This window comes from Dendronephthya gigantea, unplaced genomic scaffold, assembly GCF_004324835.1.
Source record: "Dendronephthya gigantea isolate DGI-Jeju-01 unplaced genomic scaffold, DenGig_1.0 000158F, whole genome shotgun sequence".
NCBI classification, from domain to species: domain Eukaryota; kingdom Metazoa; phylum Cnidaria; class Anthozoa; order Malacalcyonacea; family Nephtheidae; genus Dendronephthya; species Dendronephthya gigantea.
In genome coordinates, this window is record NW_021163168.1 from 398,683 (window position 1) to 414,034 (window position 15,352).

General features: G+C 37.9%; 1 protein-coding gene across 2 annotated transcripts in view; it reads right to left on the reverse strand.

The window, feature by feature from the left end:
• The window catches only part of LOC114537479 (zinc finger FYVE domain-containing protein 26-like), a 31,882-nt gene extending 16,598 nt beyond the window's left edge, over window positions 1-15,284 (reverse strand). Inside the window, exons 1-19 of one of the 2 annotated variants that reach the window (XM_028558513.1) lie at window positions 14,923-15,284; window positions 14,072-14,153; window positions 13,671-13,763; window positions 12,729-13,430; window positions 11,927-12,094; window positions 11,614-11,702; window positions 9,782-10,782; window positions 9,263-9,475; window positions 8,244-8,840; window positions 7,354-7,830; window positions 6,533-6,662; window positions 5,979-6,079; window positions 5,447-5,572; window positions 4,467-4,839; window positions 3,910-3,992; window positions 3,672-3,766; window positions 2,257-2,346; window positions 473-1,597; window positions 15-200 (exon numbers count right to left, since the gene is read on the reverse strand). In XM_028558513.1, coding sequence (XP_028414314.1) covers window positions 15-200; window positions 473-1,597; window positions 2,257-2,346; window positions 3,672-3,766; window positions 3,910-3,992; window positions 4,467-4,839; window positions 5,447-5,572; window positions 5,979-6,079; window positions 6,533-6,662; window positions 7,354-7,830; window positions 8,244-8,840; window positions 9,263-9,475; window positions 9,782-10,782; window positions 11,614-11,702; window positions 11,927-12,094; window positions 12,729-13,430; window positions 13,671-13,763; window positions 14,072-14,153; window positions 14,923-15,134 — 5,943 coding nt within the window. In that variant the 5' untranslated portion in view covers window positions 15,135-15,284. Of the gene's footprint in view, window positions 1-14; window positions 201-472; window positions 1,598-2,256; window positions 2,347-3,671; window positions 3,767-3,909; window positions 3,993-4,466; window positions 4,840-5,446; window positions 5,573-5,978; window positions 6,080-6,532; window positions 6,663-7,353; window positions 7,831-8,243; window positions 8,841-9,262; window positions 9,479-9,781; window positions 10,783-11,613; window positions 11,703-11,926; window positions 12,095-12,728; window positions 13,431-13,670; window positions 13,764-14,071; window positions 14,154-14,922 lie in introns of both variants that reach the window. The other variant, XM_028558512.1, reaches the window with a different exon arrangement.
• Window positions 15,285-15,352: the final 68 nt, after the last annotated feature.

Genomic DNA, 15,352 nt, shown 5'->3' on the forward strand with positions numbered 1-15,352 from the left:
GAAAGATTCCTGACCTCCCGTAAGTTGGATGGATAACCATAAACATCGATCCATTCTTGAACCAAATCAAATCTTTCGCGATCTTGCAAGGCTTGTAAGACGATCTCAGGATTACGAACACTCTGATCAACGACATCTTTCCACGATTCATGATTAACGTTTACTCTGTCGGATTCATAACTGGGTTGGCAATGTTTAATCTTGAAAACATAATTAGAAAGTAAAAATGAATAAAATTTGATAAATTCCATCATTTCAGGCTTTTTCATCGACAACAGTAGTAAATCGACAACAGTAGTAAATCTGTGGGGTTCTTTCAAAAGAGAAAATGACATTTTCATATTAAAACTGTCATATTTAATATAAATTCATCTTGCAATCATATGTATTTTGATTTATTTGTTTGTATAAATTTAAACCCAATTGGCATTCCATATTTTAATACTTTTCTATAATATTTAAATTTTCCCACCTTTTTACAAAGATTGAGTTGTTTTGTTTTCTTCCTAAGACAATCTAACAATTGTTGGTCAGTCGGCGGTTTCGATAAACAAAACTGAAGCAACGTAAGGCCTACTGTAACATCACTCCAGTTGTGTAAACATCGCATGACAATTTCAGCGCGAACACAATCATCTTTGATACGGAACAGCAACAACCACTTTTCTTTTTTCCAGTTCAAATCAAAGTTTGGCGCTGTAATGTTGAAGTTTCGCAAAGTGGAAGCAGTCTGGGCAGCGATATCGTCGTCCGGACTCGGTTCCAGGGCACTTCCAAACGCTTTCTCGAGCACGAAGTCATCTGGTCCACGTAATGCGCCATATTGGTTTATACACGATGAATTGAATATCTCTAGGAGTAGTTCCCAGTCTGCCTTACGCCACGCATAGTTCACCGCACGCAGAAACATCTCGGCAACGTCCGAACTTCGTTCGTCGAGAAGAAACAAACGCGATTGATTTCGAGCGGCAAACTTTGCCGAGACTGAAGTGGACTGGAGAGACTTTGTCTGGCCATCGAGATACAGGAACTTAGACACGGAAAAAAACGCCGAGGTGATGTGACGTTGAAGTACCGGAAATTTGACTGCTTGTCCCATGGCGAATTCAAAGGGCGAAGTGACTTCTAAACTCTGTGTACCGGGGCTCACAAGGCTTGTTGTCAGCAACGGAAGGTCTTCACCTTTCCGGCTTTCTTTTGCGGGTTGATTTGAGTCCTGGGAACAACTGAGATTAACTAAGGTCGCCACTAGTGGGGACCGTTCGCTGAGGTAATTTGAAAGGGCCGAGGTCAAAGTATACTTCGGCATAATCGGGGTGGAGGGTTTGTACGATGTTTCTCCTTGAGTTGTCGCTTCCATAGTTGAAAATTGAAAACCGAATTTCCAGCAATGCGGTGTGAACTCGATATTAAGTTGGGTCGCAAGATCGTCAAATTTCTGGAATTGTGCCCCGCGAAGATAAGGAGATATTTGAAGCATTAATTCCACCCAATTTTCATCTTCACCGAAGCTGTTTGGGTCTAATTCTCCGGAGCGATCAGACAAAGTAGACATGAAATCATTCTTATACCATTTTAACAGTTCTGGAAGGTATATCTGTTATAATAGAGAAAATGTAAAAAATCGTTGCTTATCCGCTTATTTAAAAGATGTAATCTGAAAAAAAAAACAACTAAAAACTAAAACTAAGGAGAACTCGTCTGTTCATGCATAAGTGCCATAAATACCTTTCCTATTTTAGCTCTCAAGTGCGCAATGCGTGACGGCATGCAGTTGATTATCAAGGTCAATTTGAGTTGCGATATCGCTCTGCTTTGAAGCGAGAAACCTTGCCCATTCGTTTTGCTTCTTTGTTAAACTAAATCGCTCCTGGCGAAATTACAACTCAAATTGACCTTGATAATCAACTACCTTAACGCGTTGCGCGCTCGAAAGTTAAAAAAGGAAAGGTCTATTGACGTCCATTTCAATGCAAAAAAATTCAGATTTAGTTCCTTATAAATGCAAGCGAAATCTCAACAATCCTATATGGGTGTAATTTATACTGAAAATAGAATTTATATTTATCGAAAAAAATTGATTAAAATTAATTTGAATTGATATTTTGAGTTGGAACAATCTCTTGATACAAGCAACTGTATGTATAGTTGTCACACAACCTTCCAGCTCTCTCCCCAAATTAATGTTGGTTTTGAAACGCAAAACAACTACGAACAAAATGTTCAGCTACCTCGGAGACAAAATATCTGACCAACCTTATCATCTTCAATAACTTCGACATTTCTGGAAAGATAGTCTGAAATGGCGTTATCCAATTCGCTTTGGATGTTCTCTGGATTTAAGGCCTGTGACAAAATTAAACCAAATATAAGCGAAATGAAGTAGCTATGCACAGTACTGGATTTGATTTTTGGGTTTAAAACTCCAGGGGCCGGTTGTTCAAAAGCCGGTTAACGCTAACCCAGGGTTAAAAATGCCTAACCCAGGGTTAAATTTTAAACCTTGGTTGATTTGCGTTGCTCAAAGCTCGGTTAGCGTTAACCCTGGGTTAAAATTGATAAAAAATTAACCCTGCTAGCTAGGTGGGTTAACTTTTTAATCCTGGGTTAACTTCGATTTAAAATGGATGAATAAGGAGCTGAAACATGTAAACACGTATAATTCGTCATGAATTAAACACTTTTGAAAGGTTTTACGAATAATTTCGACAGCAAAGAATTATTTAAGTTTGACTTCGTTCGGTTTCGGCTGACGTATTGATTTATTTATCTTCGCTTGAATGCAATACACGATAAATGAATACAACCGTACAAATTGAAACATCGTAATCGAAGTATTTGTTTCGGATGCCAAAATTCGATTCTTTTGATTGGCAGCAAGTGGTAAGGCTACGTTTGTTCCTGAATTTTGAATAATCAAAGAATGGCTGAAATTTTAAAATAGATTATATATTGTTTATATATAATTTGCACATCGACATATTTCACATCGACATTGTTTATCATACAAAATGGCCTTTCATTTCGAATCTTTCCAAAATTCCATGCACGGAAATTGCTGTTCAAAACAACGTCCCTGCGACCCTGCCCTCACGGCATATAATCTTTCGCCTGACAATATATCCTCGTCGGGTAAAGTTTTGACGCTCGTTTATTGACCAATCGAAAACGTTCTTAAATCCAATTTAGTCCTTAAAATACATTTAATCTTAGGTTAAATATTTTAACCCTGGGTTAACTAACCCTACCACTAACCCTGCTTTGAACAACACAGTTTTAACCCAGGTTTAGCTAACCTAGGGTTAAGGATTTTAACCCAGGTTTAGCACTAACCCAGGGTTAAATTTAACCTGCTTTTGAACAACCGGCCCCAGGGGCCAGTTGTTCAAAGGCCGGTTACTAGCTTAACCTTGGGTTAAATCTTTACATTAACTTTTTTAATCGCTTGTGTACTAAGTTCTTTAATCTTTAATAGTTCTTTTATCTTTTTTCATAAATATTTTCTGGACCGATAGAAGTAATATTTTCTAAAGTTTTAAAATGAACAGTGGTTCAAAAGAAAATACAAGTGTTCAGCCGTATTCAGGCGTATAGGAGGTACCGACAAATAGATGAAGTAAGTCACAATGTTATACTTTAAAAGTACAATGAGCGAAAAGTATGACAGTTACCTGCATTTCAGGAGAGGAGATGGTACCATCCCAGATAGCGAAGGTCAAGCGGAAGTCACTTGATCTTGGTTGGTAGCGTTCGTAACGATAACTCACTAAAAAAATTAGTTAATAACGACATCCTATTCATATAAGGTGCATGGTGAGGATTTAGGTGAACAATCACCGCGTTTTCAATGTAGGTGTAACAACTCCCGGCCTTAGATTATATGAATATCGCTGTTGTGCCGGAACTTACCTTGTGAAGACGAGGATGCGTTCTGAGCAGTTGCTGGAACAGGTAACCCAGTTCGTAGGATCGTAAACCAAAGATCGAAAGCACTAAAATAAATTATAAAGCAGCGCTCATTCAACAATTCGGCCATTTGACGCCTTCAACGGACAAATACAAATCAAACGAAACTATATAGTTAAAACAAGAAATTCAAAAACAAATTCTCTCTACATAAAACGACACATGAGCATAACTGATTAAAAGCCCAACGAAATTGGAAGACAACTACGAAACTTTATTCAGTAAAAACTATAAAGGAAGATGTGCAAGATGTCTTTTCTGGCCAAAATGAACTTTATGTTACAATAAAAATGAACTTATATTACAATAAATGTACACGCTACGCGATGAAGCTACTCACTAATTCAATCTATTGGTCGATAATTAAAGTAGGTATTACACAAAAAATACAACACAGCGAAAATATGGATATATTAGAAGGGTGAGAAAATTTCTTTAAAACGAAAACCGCAACACAATTCATTGTTTATAAGAGAAAACATAAAAAATGTTGCATATACCTGACAAAGCCGAGTTGTCCAATGTTATAACCATACTTCTTCAAATAGGATGTGCGACAATATGAGAAATCCAGTCTTGGCAAGCTCTTCTCCCAATATTTATCATTGAAACTGTAATCAGCCGGACCTAAATCACGAGATCGTGCATCCTTGCGCGAGGCACAAACGGCCACCTCTGTAATAGCTGCTTGGGACAATAACATGTTCAGCACGTTGGTGAAAAAACATATTTTTTCCTCGTCGCTGGCTATCGCGTTTAAATCGACATACGAGAGCTTGTGCACTTCTTTCAACAGAAGGACGTAAGTAGGCGACGTAAAGAGAACTAGCAGAGACTGAACGTCAACCACATCTGACTCCGAATCTTTCATCACTTTAAGACAACAGAATACTATTGTTATTATCTATAATAATATTATAATTTTTATAATACCTTATTAATATAATGTCTTTTAATTGGTTGTTTTTGATCACGTGGCAATAAATAATTTTTTTTTTCCATTGCACGGTTGCTTTCACTAAATTTCACAAAGTTTTAACTGTGCTTATATTATGCATCATTTGCAATATATTTTGGTGAAAGATGGAATATTCCATTCAACATTCAACCATGAAAATATTTTTACCATTGCACGTATGAAAACATTCATTATTAGTATAATATCCCTGAATTTTTGTCGTTTTTTATATTTCTTTCAAATATATTTTTTACAAAGAATAACATTTTCTGCTTTCATAATAAAACGTTTTCCGTTTTGACACGTATAGACTCGAAAAGCGATTAAACTGACTTTTCTCTTCAATTTGTGAACAGTCCCTAAAGTTTACTGGAAACACAGTGTATATCGCGTTATACGACAGACTTTTGCTCCTTGTATAGCATAAAAGAATGCTGGCAAAAGGGCACAAAGCCAGGTTCAGTTTTATGTATTTTAAAACAAATATCCAGCTCTAAAGAATGCGAGGAGAGAAGTAGATACCTTGCAGCAGCTCCTTTATTTTGGTAACAAGCATTTCAGAAAACTGGACTGGATCATCAACATTTGCAATCTCAGTATCAGGTGATGCATTGAGAACAACTTTCGATGAGGATAATAACAAACGCTCTGTGCAAGATACCAAATAAACGTTGAAGTACATGGACAAGTAAAAGCATGCGAGGAATAAAAAAATGCGAATTTTGCACAGTCATTCGCTGAAACAGTAACTACAAGCTCAATTTTACTGAAAGATATTGTTGACTACGCTAAAAGTCTTCTAAAAACAACATGCTTATATCTGTAGGTCCTGGGGACGAGGGAAAATGATACTACTCGCGAGAAGTTAGTTTGAACGATGGATATCACAAATTTTCTCGTCAGTGGGTAGGTAAGTAGGTACATACGCAGGTAGGTAGGTAGGTAGATAGGTACTAGGTAGGTAGGTAAGTACATACGTAGGTAGGTAGATTCTTTCCCAATGCATTTACGGTCAGCATTAAAATAAAGGTCAGTGGTTACTGAACTCTTATACCTTGGCGTCGTACAGGTCCGAAAGCCGGAACAACAGGACAACAATTGTGAACGATGATACGAATTAGGTTCACATTCATCTTTTTGCACATCGATTCCATTCTAAATAAACGTAAGGTATAGCTAAATGTAGCAAAGCACGAGAATAATATGTTTTTACGAAGCTCATTTGTTGAAGGGTTTTAGGATGAAGAACCAGTTACTTAAATGTTAGTCTACATGCATGTAAAGGAAGTTTATTGCAAGCGACCGCAATATGGCATACGTTTTAATGAAAAAATAAAATCGATCTATCACAGCGGTTTGAAAAGTATCGAGATTTGAGACGTCTGCAAAGAAACTAAAACTGATAGCTACCACATTTTTAGCATTATGAATTTTTCGCTTTTTTATGTATACAGAAGGCTTTATTTCAACCAATTTCATTAAATTTATAGAATGCTCTTTTTAGGTTTACCATTCAATAGACGGGTGTATTACCATTTAATAGACATTTTTATCTGATGTTAGACACTAATATAGAACGTACGATACAATGAAGTATATTCAACTTACTTTTTGGGAGGAACGTTCCTCTCGAATAAAGGCTTTCCAGCGATATCATCAAATCCATGGGTTAAAACAACGAACGGGTTTGTTGCTTGCAAACCAATCGGTTTTCGAGAGACTTGGATATTACTTCTTTCTAAACGGAACAAGTTTTGAATACCATAAAAATCTTTCAAAGTATGAACGTAAAGTTTAAAAAGTACAATTCAAAAGTTTTGATACGTTTTTCCGAAATTGTCGATATGTTCCAGGATTACCCCAATTAGTCACATTGACCAATCAAAAGCATGCATTGTACGCAAACTACGTATTAACGCTAACTTTATAAAAGACCCAAACGTACCCGTCTAAAAGTGCCCGGCTAAAAGTCTGCATGAATATTCTCTTATTGTAAAAATTTTCGCCTTGCATGTTGATAAATTTTCAATACTGCATGGGCTGCTTTCCACTGTCGTGTTTTTTGCACGTACGTACACGGACGAGCAAAGCTTAAAACCTTCGAAGTTGTCGTATAATTAATTTTATGCCAGAAAAACACAGGAAATCATCAACAGAATCCAACCCTATATGCATCTATTCAATCGCTGATTGTAAAAGTTTAAAATAATTTAAATGATACTTTAAACGACTGAATAGATACATAGGGTTGGATTCTGTTGAATATTTGGTGTGTTTTTTCTGGCATAAAATTAATTACACAGCAACTTAGAAGGTTTTAAGCATCGAAGGTACGTGCAAAAAACGCGACAGTGGAAAGCGGCCTTAATAGCAGGCCCGCGTTAAAACACGTGCACTGGAAGAATAGTAAACATGCTATGATATTCTACCTTTCGAACTAAGGTTCCAGAACAATTCCCACTTGCTCAACATATTCACGTGATTATACAAGCTCTTTATATAATCCAGTCTATGTTTAACCAACCATCGTTCTCGGCCGACCACCAGAAGTCGCCCATCTCGCTGACAGTCACACGCATGGTGGAAATCAGCCATGGCGACTCTCACAGCTGTCTTTTGATCCATTTGCTTGAACTTTAGATACGCAGGCAATTCCGGCGACAATTCTGAGATGTCTTTAATAACTGTATCACCATCGTCGATAGCAAGCTCGAGTTTTGCAAAGGCATTATCTTGAAGGATCTGCAAATCTTTGTCGTTCTTTACTGATTTCGCATTCAGCGGTTTTATGTCACCGAAACGTTTACAAAGTGCAGTTGGTGCATCAACCTCATCCAGCAAGCTTTCAAAATTGCTCAAAGTTTCGGCGATACGTTGTAATGTGTAAGGTGTCAGCGGCTCTATGTCTGCATAAAATTTAACAGACGTTAGGCAAACGTAGAGATAAACTTTTGAGCACCGAGTTGGTCAAGTGGAGAATGGCGAAAGGAATAATTTTTATTTGTTGGTTTCAATGAGCATTTTACTCAGTGGCTAGCCACTTACGATATTGAGCCCGTGCACTAGCAATGCCAACAAAATTTTAAAATGGTTTCTAAGCGTTATTTTCGAAACAAACATGGCGAACTTAAGAGAGTGCATCTTTATAAAAATTGGATTTCTTTTGATAAAAATTTGGTTGAACATTAACGTTTTCGACTGTAATTGTTACGAAAAAGGGTTAAAACTTTTGCCCATTGTCCCCCAGGACATTGGCCCATTGATGCCCAGATGCTCAGATTTTGTTACTCAGACAACGAACAAAACTAAAGCTACGTACCCATAGCTATGTCCATTTTGCTCCTGGCCATTTTTAAGTAATTCTTGCAGGAGTGTTTGGTAATCTGTCCCGTGCACAAGAAGTCAAAACATACAAGCGCATGGAGGAAATGCGCGTGTGCAGGCGCAGTGAGAGTGAAACCGCTGCTCGCGAGGTCAGTGCTTGCACATAATAATAATTCCTCCACTATACTTGTAGTCGACGTGGCAGCGATACCGACGGCTGCTACAGAGGCAACATTCTTTAAAGCGGAAAGTCTTCCTTTTTTTTCGGGCGTTTTCGTCGAGGATTTTTCCTTCTTTTTACTTTTTTCGATCTGTGTCAATTTTTGAAACGACTTTTCGTACTCCTCTGCAAAATGAACAGCTTTAGAGCTGTCTTCTTCTTCGACGTTAAAAAGTTTGATGATGTTTTTGGCCTGAGCGTAGCTGTCCTTCTTCATACACATGTAGACGAGGCTGCTCGGTGAGGAAAGCAAGCGAGGGATGCTAACCTCAAGCGAGGTTGCTACTGCCGACGGTTTTGTAGCTTCCCCTTCGTCTAAATCTTTTTTCCTTCGTTTTGAAGGTTTCGAAACATTGCCATCACGCTTCTCGTCTAAAAAAAAACGCAGAAAACATCACCTATTTGTAACAGACCTTTCCAGTGATTATATCGCAACTTTATTGTAAATAATCTTTTCGTTAGTCCGAATCAGCGAAACTTTTCCCACTTGCACAATTTCAGCGGATGTCGTAAATAAAATTAAGATAAATAGATGAAATTGCAAAGCTTTAGATTCTCTTGGCCTGCGAACCGCTGAAAAACTGAGCCTGTTGCACTGGGAGATAATTTGACGGTCCTGTCCGAAGTGGTTAGTGAAATGGATTACAAGTTTTACTCTGATGAGCTATGGAACGATATACCTTTCGAACTTGCTAGAGCTAAATCACTATCCGAGTTTATCTACGGAACTTCTTAAAATTGTATTTTTGATTATTTTTTTCGCGTAATTAATAATGTTGTAAAGGCAATCTTACCTTCGTCTTTCCCAACTTCAAGATCTAGATCACTGTCATCCGAAAAGAAGCCTGTTTGGTCGTCCATCACGTCATCCTCCAAGTCGTCGACATCGCAACACGTGGACACAAGCTGGTATCTCCACTGTGCTTCGTTAATATACTGGCTCAGACGTGATATTCGTTGGTCAAGTGTTGCCATGGAAACAGACGTCTTCATCCAATCGGCGTAGACTACTTGAAAAAAACAAACGAAGACAAGCCTTGTATGAGGTTAGTCAATCGAAACAACGACTTTAGGTGTGGCGGGAGTATTAATAGATTTTAAAGAATTCTTTCCCAGTTAGTGGTTAGCATAAAACGGGAAATTTTTACTAATTCTGGCTTCGTTTTGGTTGTACATAGTTGCTATATTCAGTGTATTATCAGATCAGTGGCAATTGGTGATCAAAATTTCAACCACCTGGTTTCAGTTGGTTACAACCCCAGATATTTTCCTAACAGACTTTAAAAAATCAGCATAACACAATATTTACTCACCTTTGTCCAATTCCTCTGGCACAGATTTTAACCGTATAACCTCATCTAAACACTCCCTTAGTATTTCCAAAAACTGGCAAAGCAATGTTCTGTTTACTAAAAGTCCTCTCGCGTGACGCTCTGAAACATCTAGAAGTTTTTCTTTTGATCCTTTTAAATTCTGGGGGAACAGCTCACTAAATTCGTCTTGCGCTACATTGCCATCGTCGAAATTCAGCTCTCGAGCACACGCGGATCTTCTCGCCTCACCTTCGGGCAAAGTCGTTTCGACTTTTGAAAGATCTAGTCGTCTTGTGTCTTCACTGTCTTTCGTTCCCCTCGAGCCGGCATCCATGAATGGCGACTGCTTTAAGCGTTCTCCGTCTAACCTGCCAGCCGGTTCAGGAGACATCGGCCGCGAAGCAGATTGTTCCAAATTTCTCGAAGGTCTCCAGGGACTATCAACGCTTACAAAACTTTCAAAGCTACCGGTTCGGCTACTTCGTAAACTTCGGCTATCTATAGTCTCCAAGTCGTCAGTTTCGTAAGCGGCTGAAATCTCTTCCAGCAAGTGTTCAGATGAAACAAAAAGTAAGCTAAATATATTCTCCAGGATCTCTACTCGGAACGTGATAGGGTATATGCTGCTCACGTGATCGCATGATTCTCGGATTTTCGCTGTTGCATCAGTGCATTCATTTTCGGCCTGCCCGGGCATGATTGCTTCTAGGAAACCACGCATGGAGCAGAAGCCGTGATACAGCGCAATATCACGTTGTATTTCCGCTTCACCAGTTTCAACGTTAGTGTCTGCAGCAATTTCCGCCTGCGACCCAGAGGAATTTTCACAGGAGAATACAGGTCTAGTTTGTAAGATCTCCAGCACTTCGCTTTCGGGCAATTGAGAGAGATTTGTAGACTGGTGTAGTACATGTAAGACAGAATGGGAATCTAGACTCTGAAACATTTCGTACACTTTTTGATGTTCTTCTGAAGATGATTCGTCGGCAGCTAGCAATGGCCTAGAAAAGTGAAAAGTGTGAATTGAAAGTGGAGACAAAAATTACAATATGGCTTAACAGTCTTAATTATCATGGATTGTACATACAAGAGATATATTTTAGAAATTTAGGCTCTTGCAATAGCACATGCGTAGAACGGACTCATCGCACTGAGCAAAAGATTTCCATTTACTCTTTTGATAATTACGTTTTAGCTAGAAAACTGGGAGCCAATCGCCTAGTTCCGGCCGGCCAAACGAAAGTTAGTCAAACTTAAAGACAAATGGTGAGACCTTTCGGAGTAATGTCCTAAAATGGGAAAAGACTCCTCTGCCTGGACGAGAATTTTTTATTTTAGGCAATTACATATACAGTAGAGGCATGTTTTTTGTATTCAATTTTGTATCGAACTGATAGCTCAATGATAAGTAAAGTGAGTTCATAAAGGAACACATTCGGTTTATTATTAGTTTCAGAAGTTATGTAAGAAATGTGCTGTATTGAAGTGTACTACATATGATTTGATATGAATATTGTCAATATGCTACTCTGAGTGACCAACCGGATAAGCTGAAAAATTAGCTTGACCACAGTGGGACCTTTGGTTTGCTAGTCCACCGTCAAGCTAATTTTTCAGCTAAACCGGTTGGTCACTCAGAGTAGCATCTTTACAATATTTACATCATATACACCTGAGTCCATACATTATTACTAAAAATGCTGTGATGTTATGTGGTATTGTCCGAATTTGAAAGTATTAAATTCGTGCAAAAAATCGATATCCGATTGCAGACCTGTATCTTAAACATAATATAATATAGTAAGCACTGAAAATAGATTACGAATACATACGTCGCTTTATCCAAACACCACTTTACAAGATGCAACTGATATTCCAATTTGGTACATGCTTGGTTTAAAAGAACATGTTCAGAAGATCGCTAAAGAAAAAGTGATACGCGAATAGTTAGTTAAAATAGAAATGTACACTCAAATTTTCATATTATGATCAAGGATAAACTATCCAGTCTATATACACATACATACAATGTAGTGAATGTACACTATCTCCGGGTAGCGTGCGCGAAATTTTCACATTCCATGAAGCGGTTGTTAACCAATTTGATTGCGTGTTTCACTGCAGTTATTGTATAAATGTACTCACTTCACGATCCCATAAACCATCCAGTAGTTTTTGAGCTCTGTCACAAGTGTGACAATGTGGCCACGCCAACAGCAATACCAGTACTTTCAGTGGCGAAAATTCATCACAAGAAAGAATTTGAATGACCTTGTCCAGGTCACCTTGTTGGGCGAATTCCACACATGTATTCTAAGCAACGCAAATAAAATTATAGATGGCACTCAGCCTTAAGGCCTTCGTTTTCGAATTGAAATTGATTTTTTCTGTCGATTCTTTGAGAATTCCGTGGTAAGAAGAAGGTAAACGGCATTCTGAAATTGTACCAAGTATGAGGCAACTGTGATAGGCAACTATTTACCGACAAGTTTGAGCGTTAAATTTTGTGCGACAGTCATCGGGAAAATCAAATTGTACACTGTATTACAATTTCAAATTATTTTCAAATGAAGATGATTTTCAAATGTATGTAGCTGTAAAAAGGCATTCTAGAATAGAGGAATACAAAATGGTTTTCCTGGGCAGGATTGCATGATCTATGCACGAGGATTTGCGGGACATTCGGTGTATACTCACCGTAGGCGAGTGTGAAATTCTGCTTGTGAGAACCACTCGGTAAGGCTCGTGGCAAACGAGGTAGGATTTGGGGGGAAGGGGGATTTATAACCAACTTTTATAATGAAAAATGTCTAACTTTTCCATCCGTATACAGGAATTAGTATCAATTTTGATTTATTTGGAAAAAGCCTTGTCAATATATATAATTAGGCTCCAGAAACATGATATCGAAATGTCACTCCGCTTCATGCAAATATAAGAAACCTACCACAACATCTTCTAAAATGTGGTGATCCTGTTTCGCATACAAATATAATAATTTCCACGCAGTGGGTCGATTCTTCTCGCATGTTCTTGTCAACAGACTTTCAGACGGAACGAAAAACCTCGGAGCTGATGAAACTTCAGAAAAACTCCTGAAGCTATTGCCAAGTTGATATTCGGTCTCAAAATCGCAAAAACGTCGAAATAGGTAAGGCGACGGATGACAGAGCATCGACGAATAAAGAGAGCCTTTTGTAAAATTACCAGTTGGATTGCTTTGTGCCTTGTACAACAAGTTCATTAAGACTTCGTCAATTTCTGGATGATCTATAAGTAAGTGCACATCCATTGAAGATAACAACTGATGCACGTTTTGACAGCTCAAACTGTGTTTCTTCAACATAGCTTTGGCAGTTTTGTTAAGTTCGCCCGGCGTAGTCGCCTCTTTTAGACTATTTTCCAAGCTGGTCATTTCGTTCAACTTATCCTTGAGCAGGTCCAAGTATAGGTTGTAAAAGAAGAGATTGTTGTTAGCATATCTGGCATCCGGTACGATCAGACTGTGGATAATTGCATGAGCGTGTCGAGGTTGTTTGGAAATTAGCGTCTTCAAGTGATCTACCCAGGACATGCTGACATCAGGTACGATGGTAGTGATGCCTGATCGACTATCACCCAGGAGTTCCGAGTGATAATAGTCCAATTCCTTGAGGATATATAAGAGAGTAGAGTACAAAACATAGCTGAAAGATTTACAGTGCATGGGCATGGGGTGCACCCTGGGGTATGCACAGGCCATGGGGTGAGTCATTTTTGACACATCTTATGCTATGGTGAGTGGTTATAAGCCACGCTAAATGTCAATATACCAAAAAATTGGTAGAAAACAAGCTAAATACAAGAGGCATATGCTCTGAGCAACACCCATTAAAAAATTTACACAAACCTGAAGAATTTCAAGAGGAACATGTTCTACATTGCAAGACTGCAACAACAACCTGAACTCAAGTTTAAGTTGGAGTGTTTTTGGAAGTTCAATCTAAAAAAAAAAGCCAATAAATCCATTTGCCAGTTGTGACTTAATGAGTTTGCACTTTGCAACATACAAAGAGATAATGTGTGGGTGCTTCTATCTTAAAGAAATTTCATAATATTGGTCTAAATTTAATATTCTTAAACTATATAATAGGTTTCCTATGGAATTTCTTAATTAATAGACAGCTATATATATACTAATGACATATATTTAGACCCAGGTCTGCTATTTTTCCAGAAAGGACCTTACATTCAATTGGTGGTACATTAATTATATATACATTGTAGCAACTGTATGTTTACAAAACAAACCTTTCCCCTGAAATGCTTAAGAAACTCCAGTGAAGCAAGCCAGGACAAATGAAATGGTGTTTCCACAGAATGAGATCCATCACTAAAAATACATGCAAAATAATTCATAAAAATATTCACAGCAGAGGCCAGAATTCCAACAGATCTAGAGGCTAGAATTTGTGCCATCTGATTAGCCTAAGCAATAGGTGGAATTTTATAACAGTCTAGAAAACTACATCTTAAGCCTATTTGTTCTGTTTTAATTGAATTAATTGAATTAAAATGTTGATCAAGCTCTAGTTTATACATTAACTTGAGCTGAATAATGGTATAATTGCATGTCATTTAAGTGTCATTTAAATTTAAGTTTAAAGATAAACCAGTTATGCTTGCACTATGAAGTTTTCAGTCTTCTAACAACCTATGCAATCACTTTCATTAGGTAATTAATTTGCAATTGAATTGCACTGATAGTGGTTGATGATGATGTTAATCGGTGGACCGAAAGCTTTTTCTAAACTATGCATGTTTGCTCTTTCCAGAAATGAATTTTTAAATACATTTATCAACAATCATTTCCACATACTGCTCTACACATGTCACCATGAATTTAGTTTGACATTGTATGTGCACAGCTGAAAAGATTTCAAATGCTTGTGTGCATTTATACAGCATTGATTATTCGTGCTTGAGTTATAGACTGAGTTGTATTAGAATATTTATTTTCTTACTGCTAAAGTCAAGTGCTCAGTCCAGCCAAAGAACAAAGATTAACCCCTCCACTTAGGTCAAAGAAGACTGTACTAAAAATATTATCCAATCTCGACCTACTCCAGTATTTACTATTTAATGACTACCAATTACCATACCTGTACAGAAGTGGTTCATCAATAACATTCCTCAGTAAATCTGCAAATTTCTCTTCATAGCTCCCGTCGTTTTGCAGCAGCGCCTCAATGCATGCTCTGGCAAGCTCCCACTGTCCAACACGTAGGTTATTATATAGGAATTTATACAAAAGTTGCGATGAAAGGGAGCATTTGTCCAACAACAAATCGATGGTTTCAAACGAACCTGCCATGTACCATTTTATACAAGGAAATTTGACACCGAAGTGCAGAACTTCAGAAACTAGTAATTCTTTAGTACATTTCAAGGTAAAAATTTGATATTTTTCTCGAACCCACGATCTTCGAACTTCGAGAATACTACATAGCACTCATGTGACATACTTAAAATCGAACTCCCCCCTGAGCAAAGTTTTAGGACCACTGAGGAAGCTTCTTTATTCCGAAACAC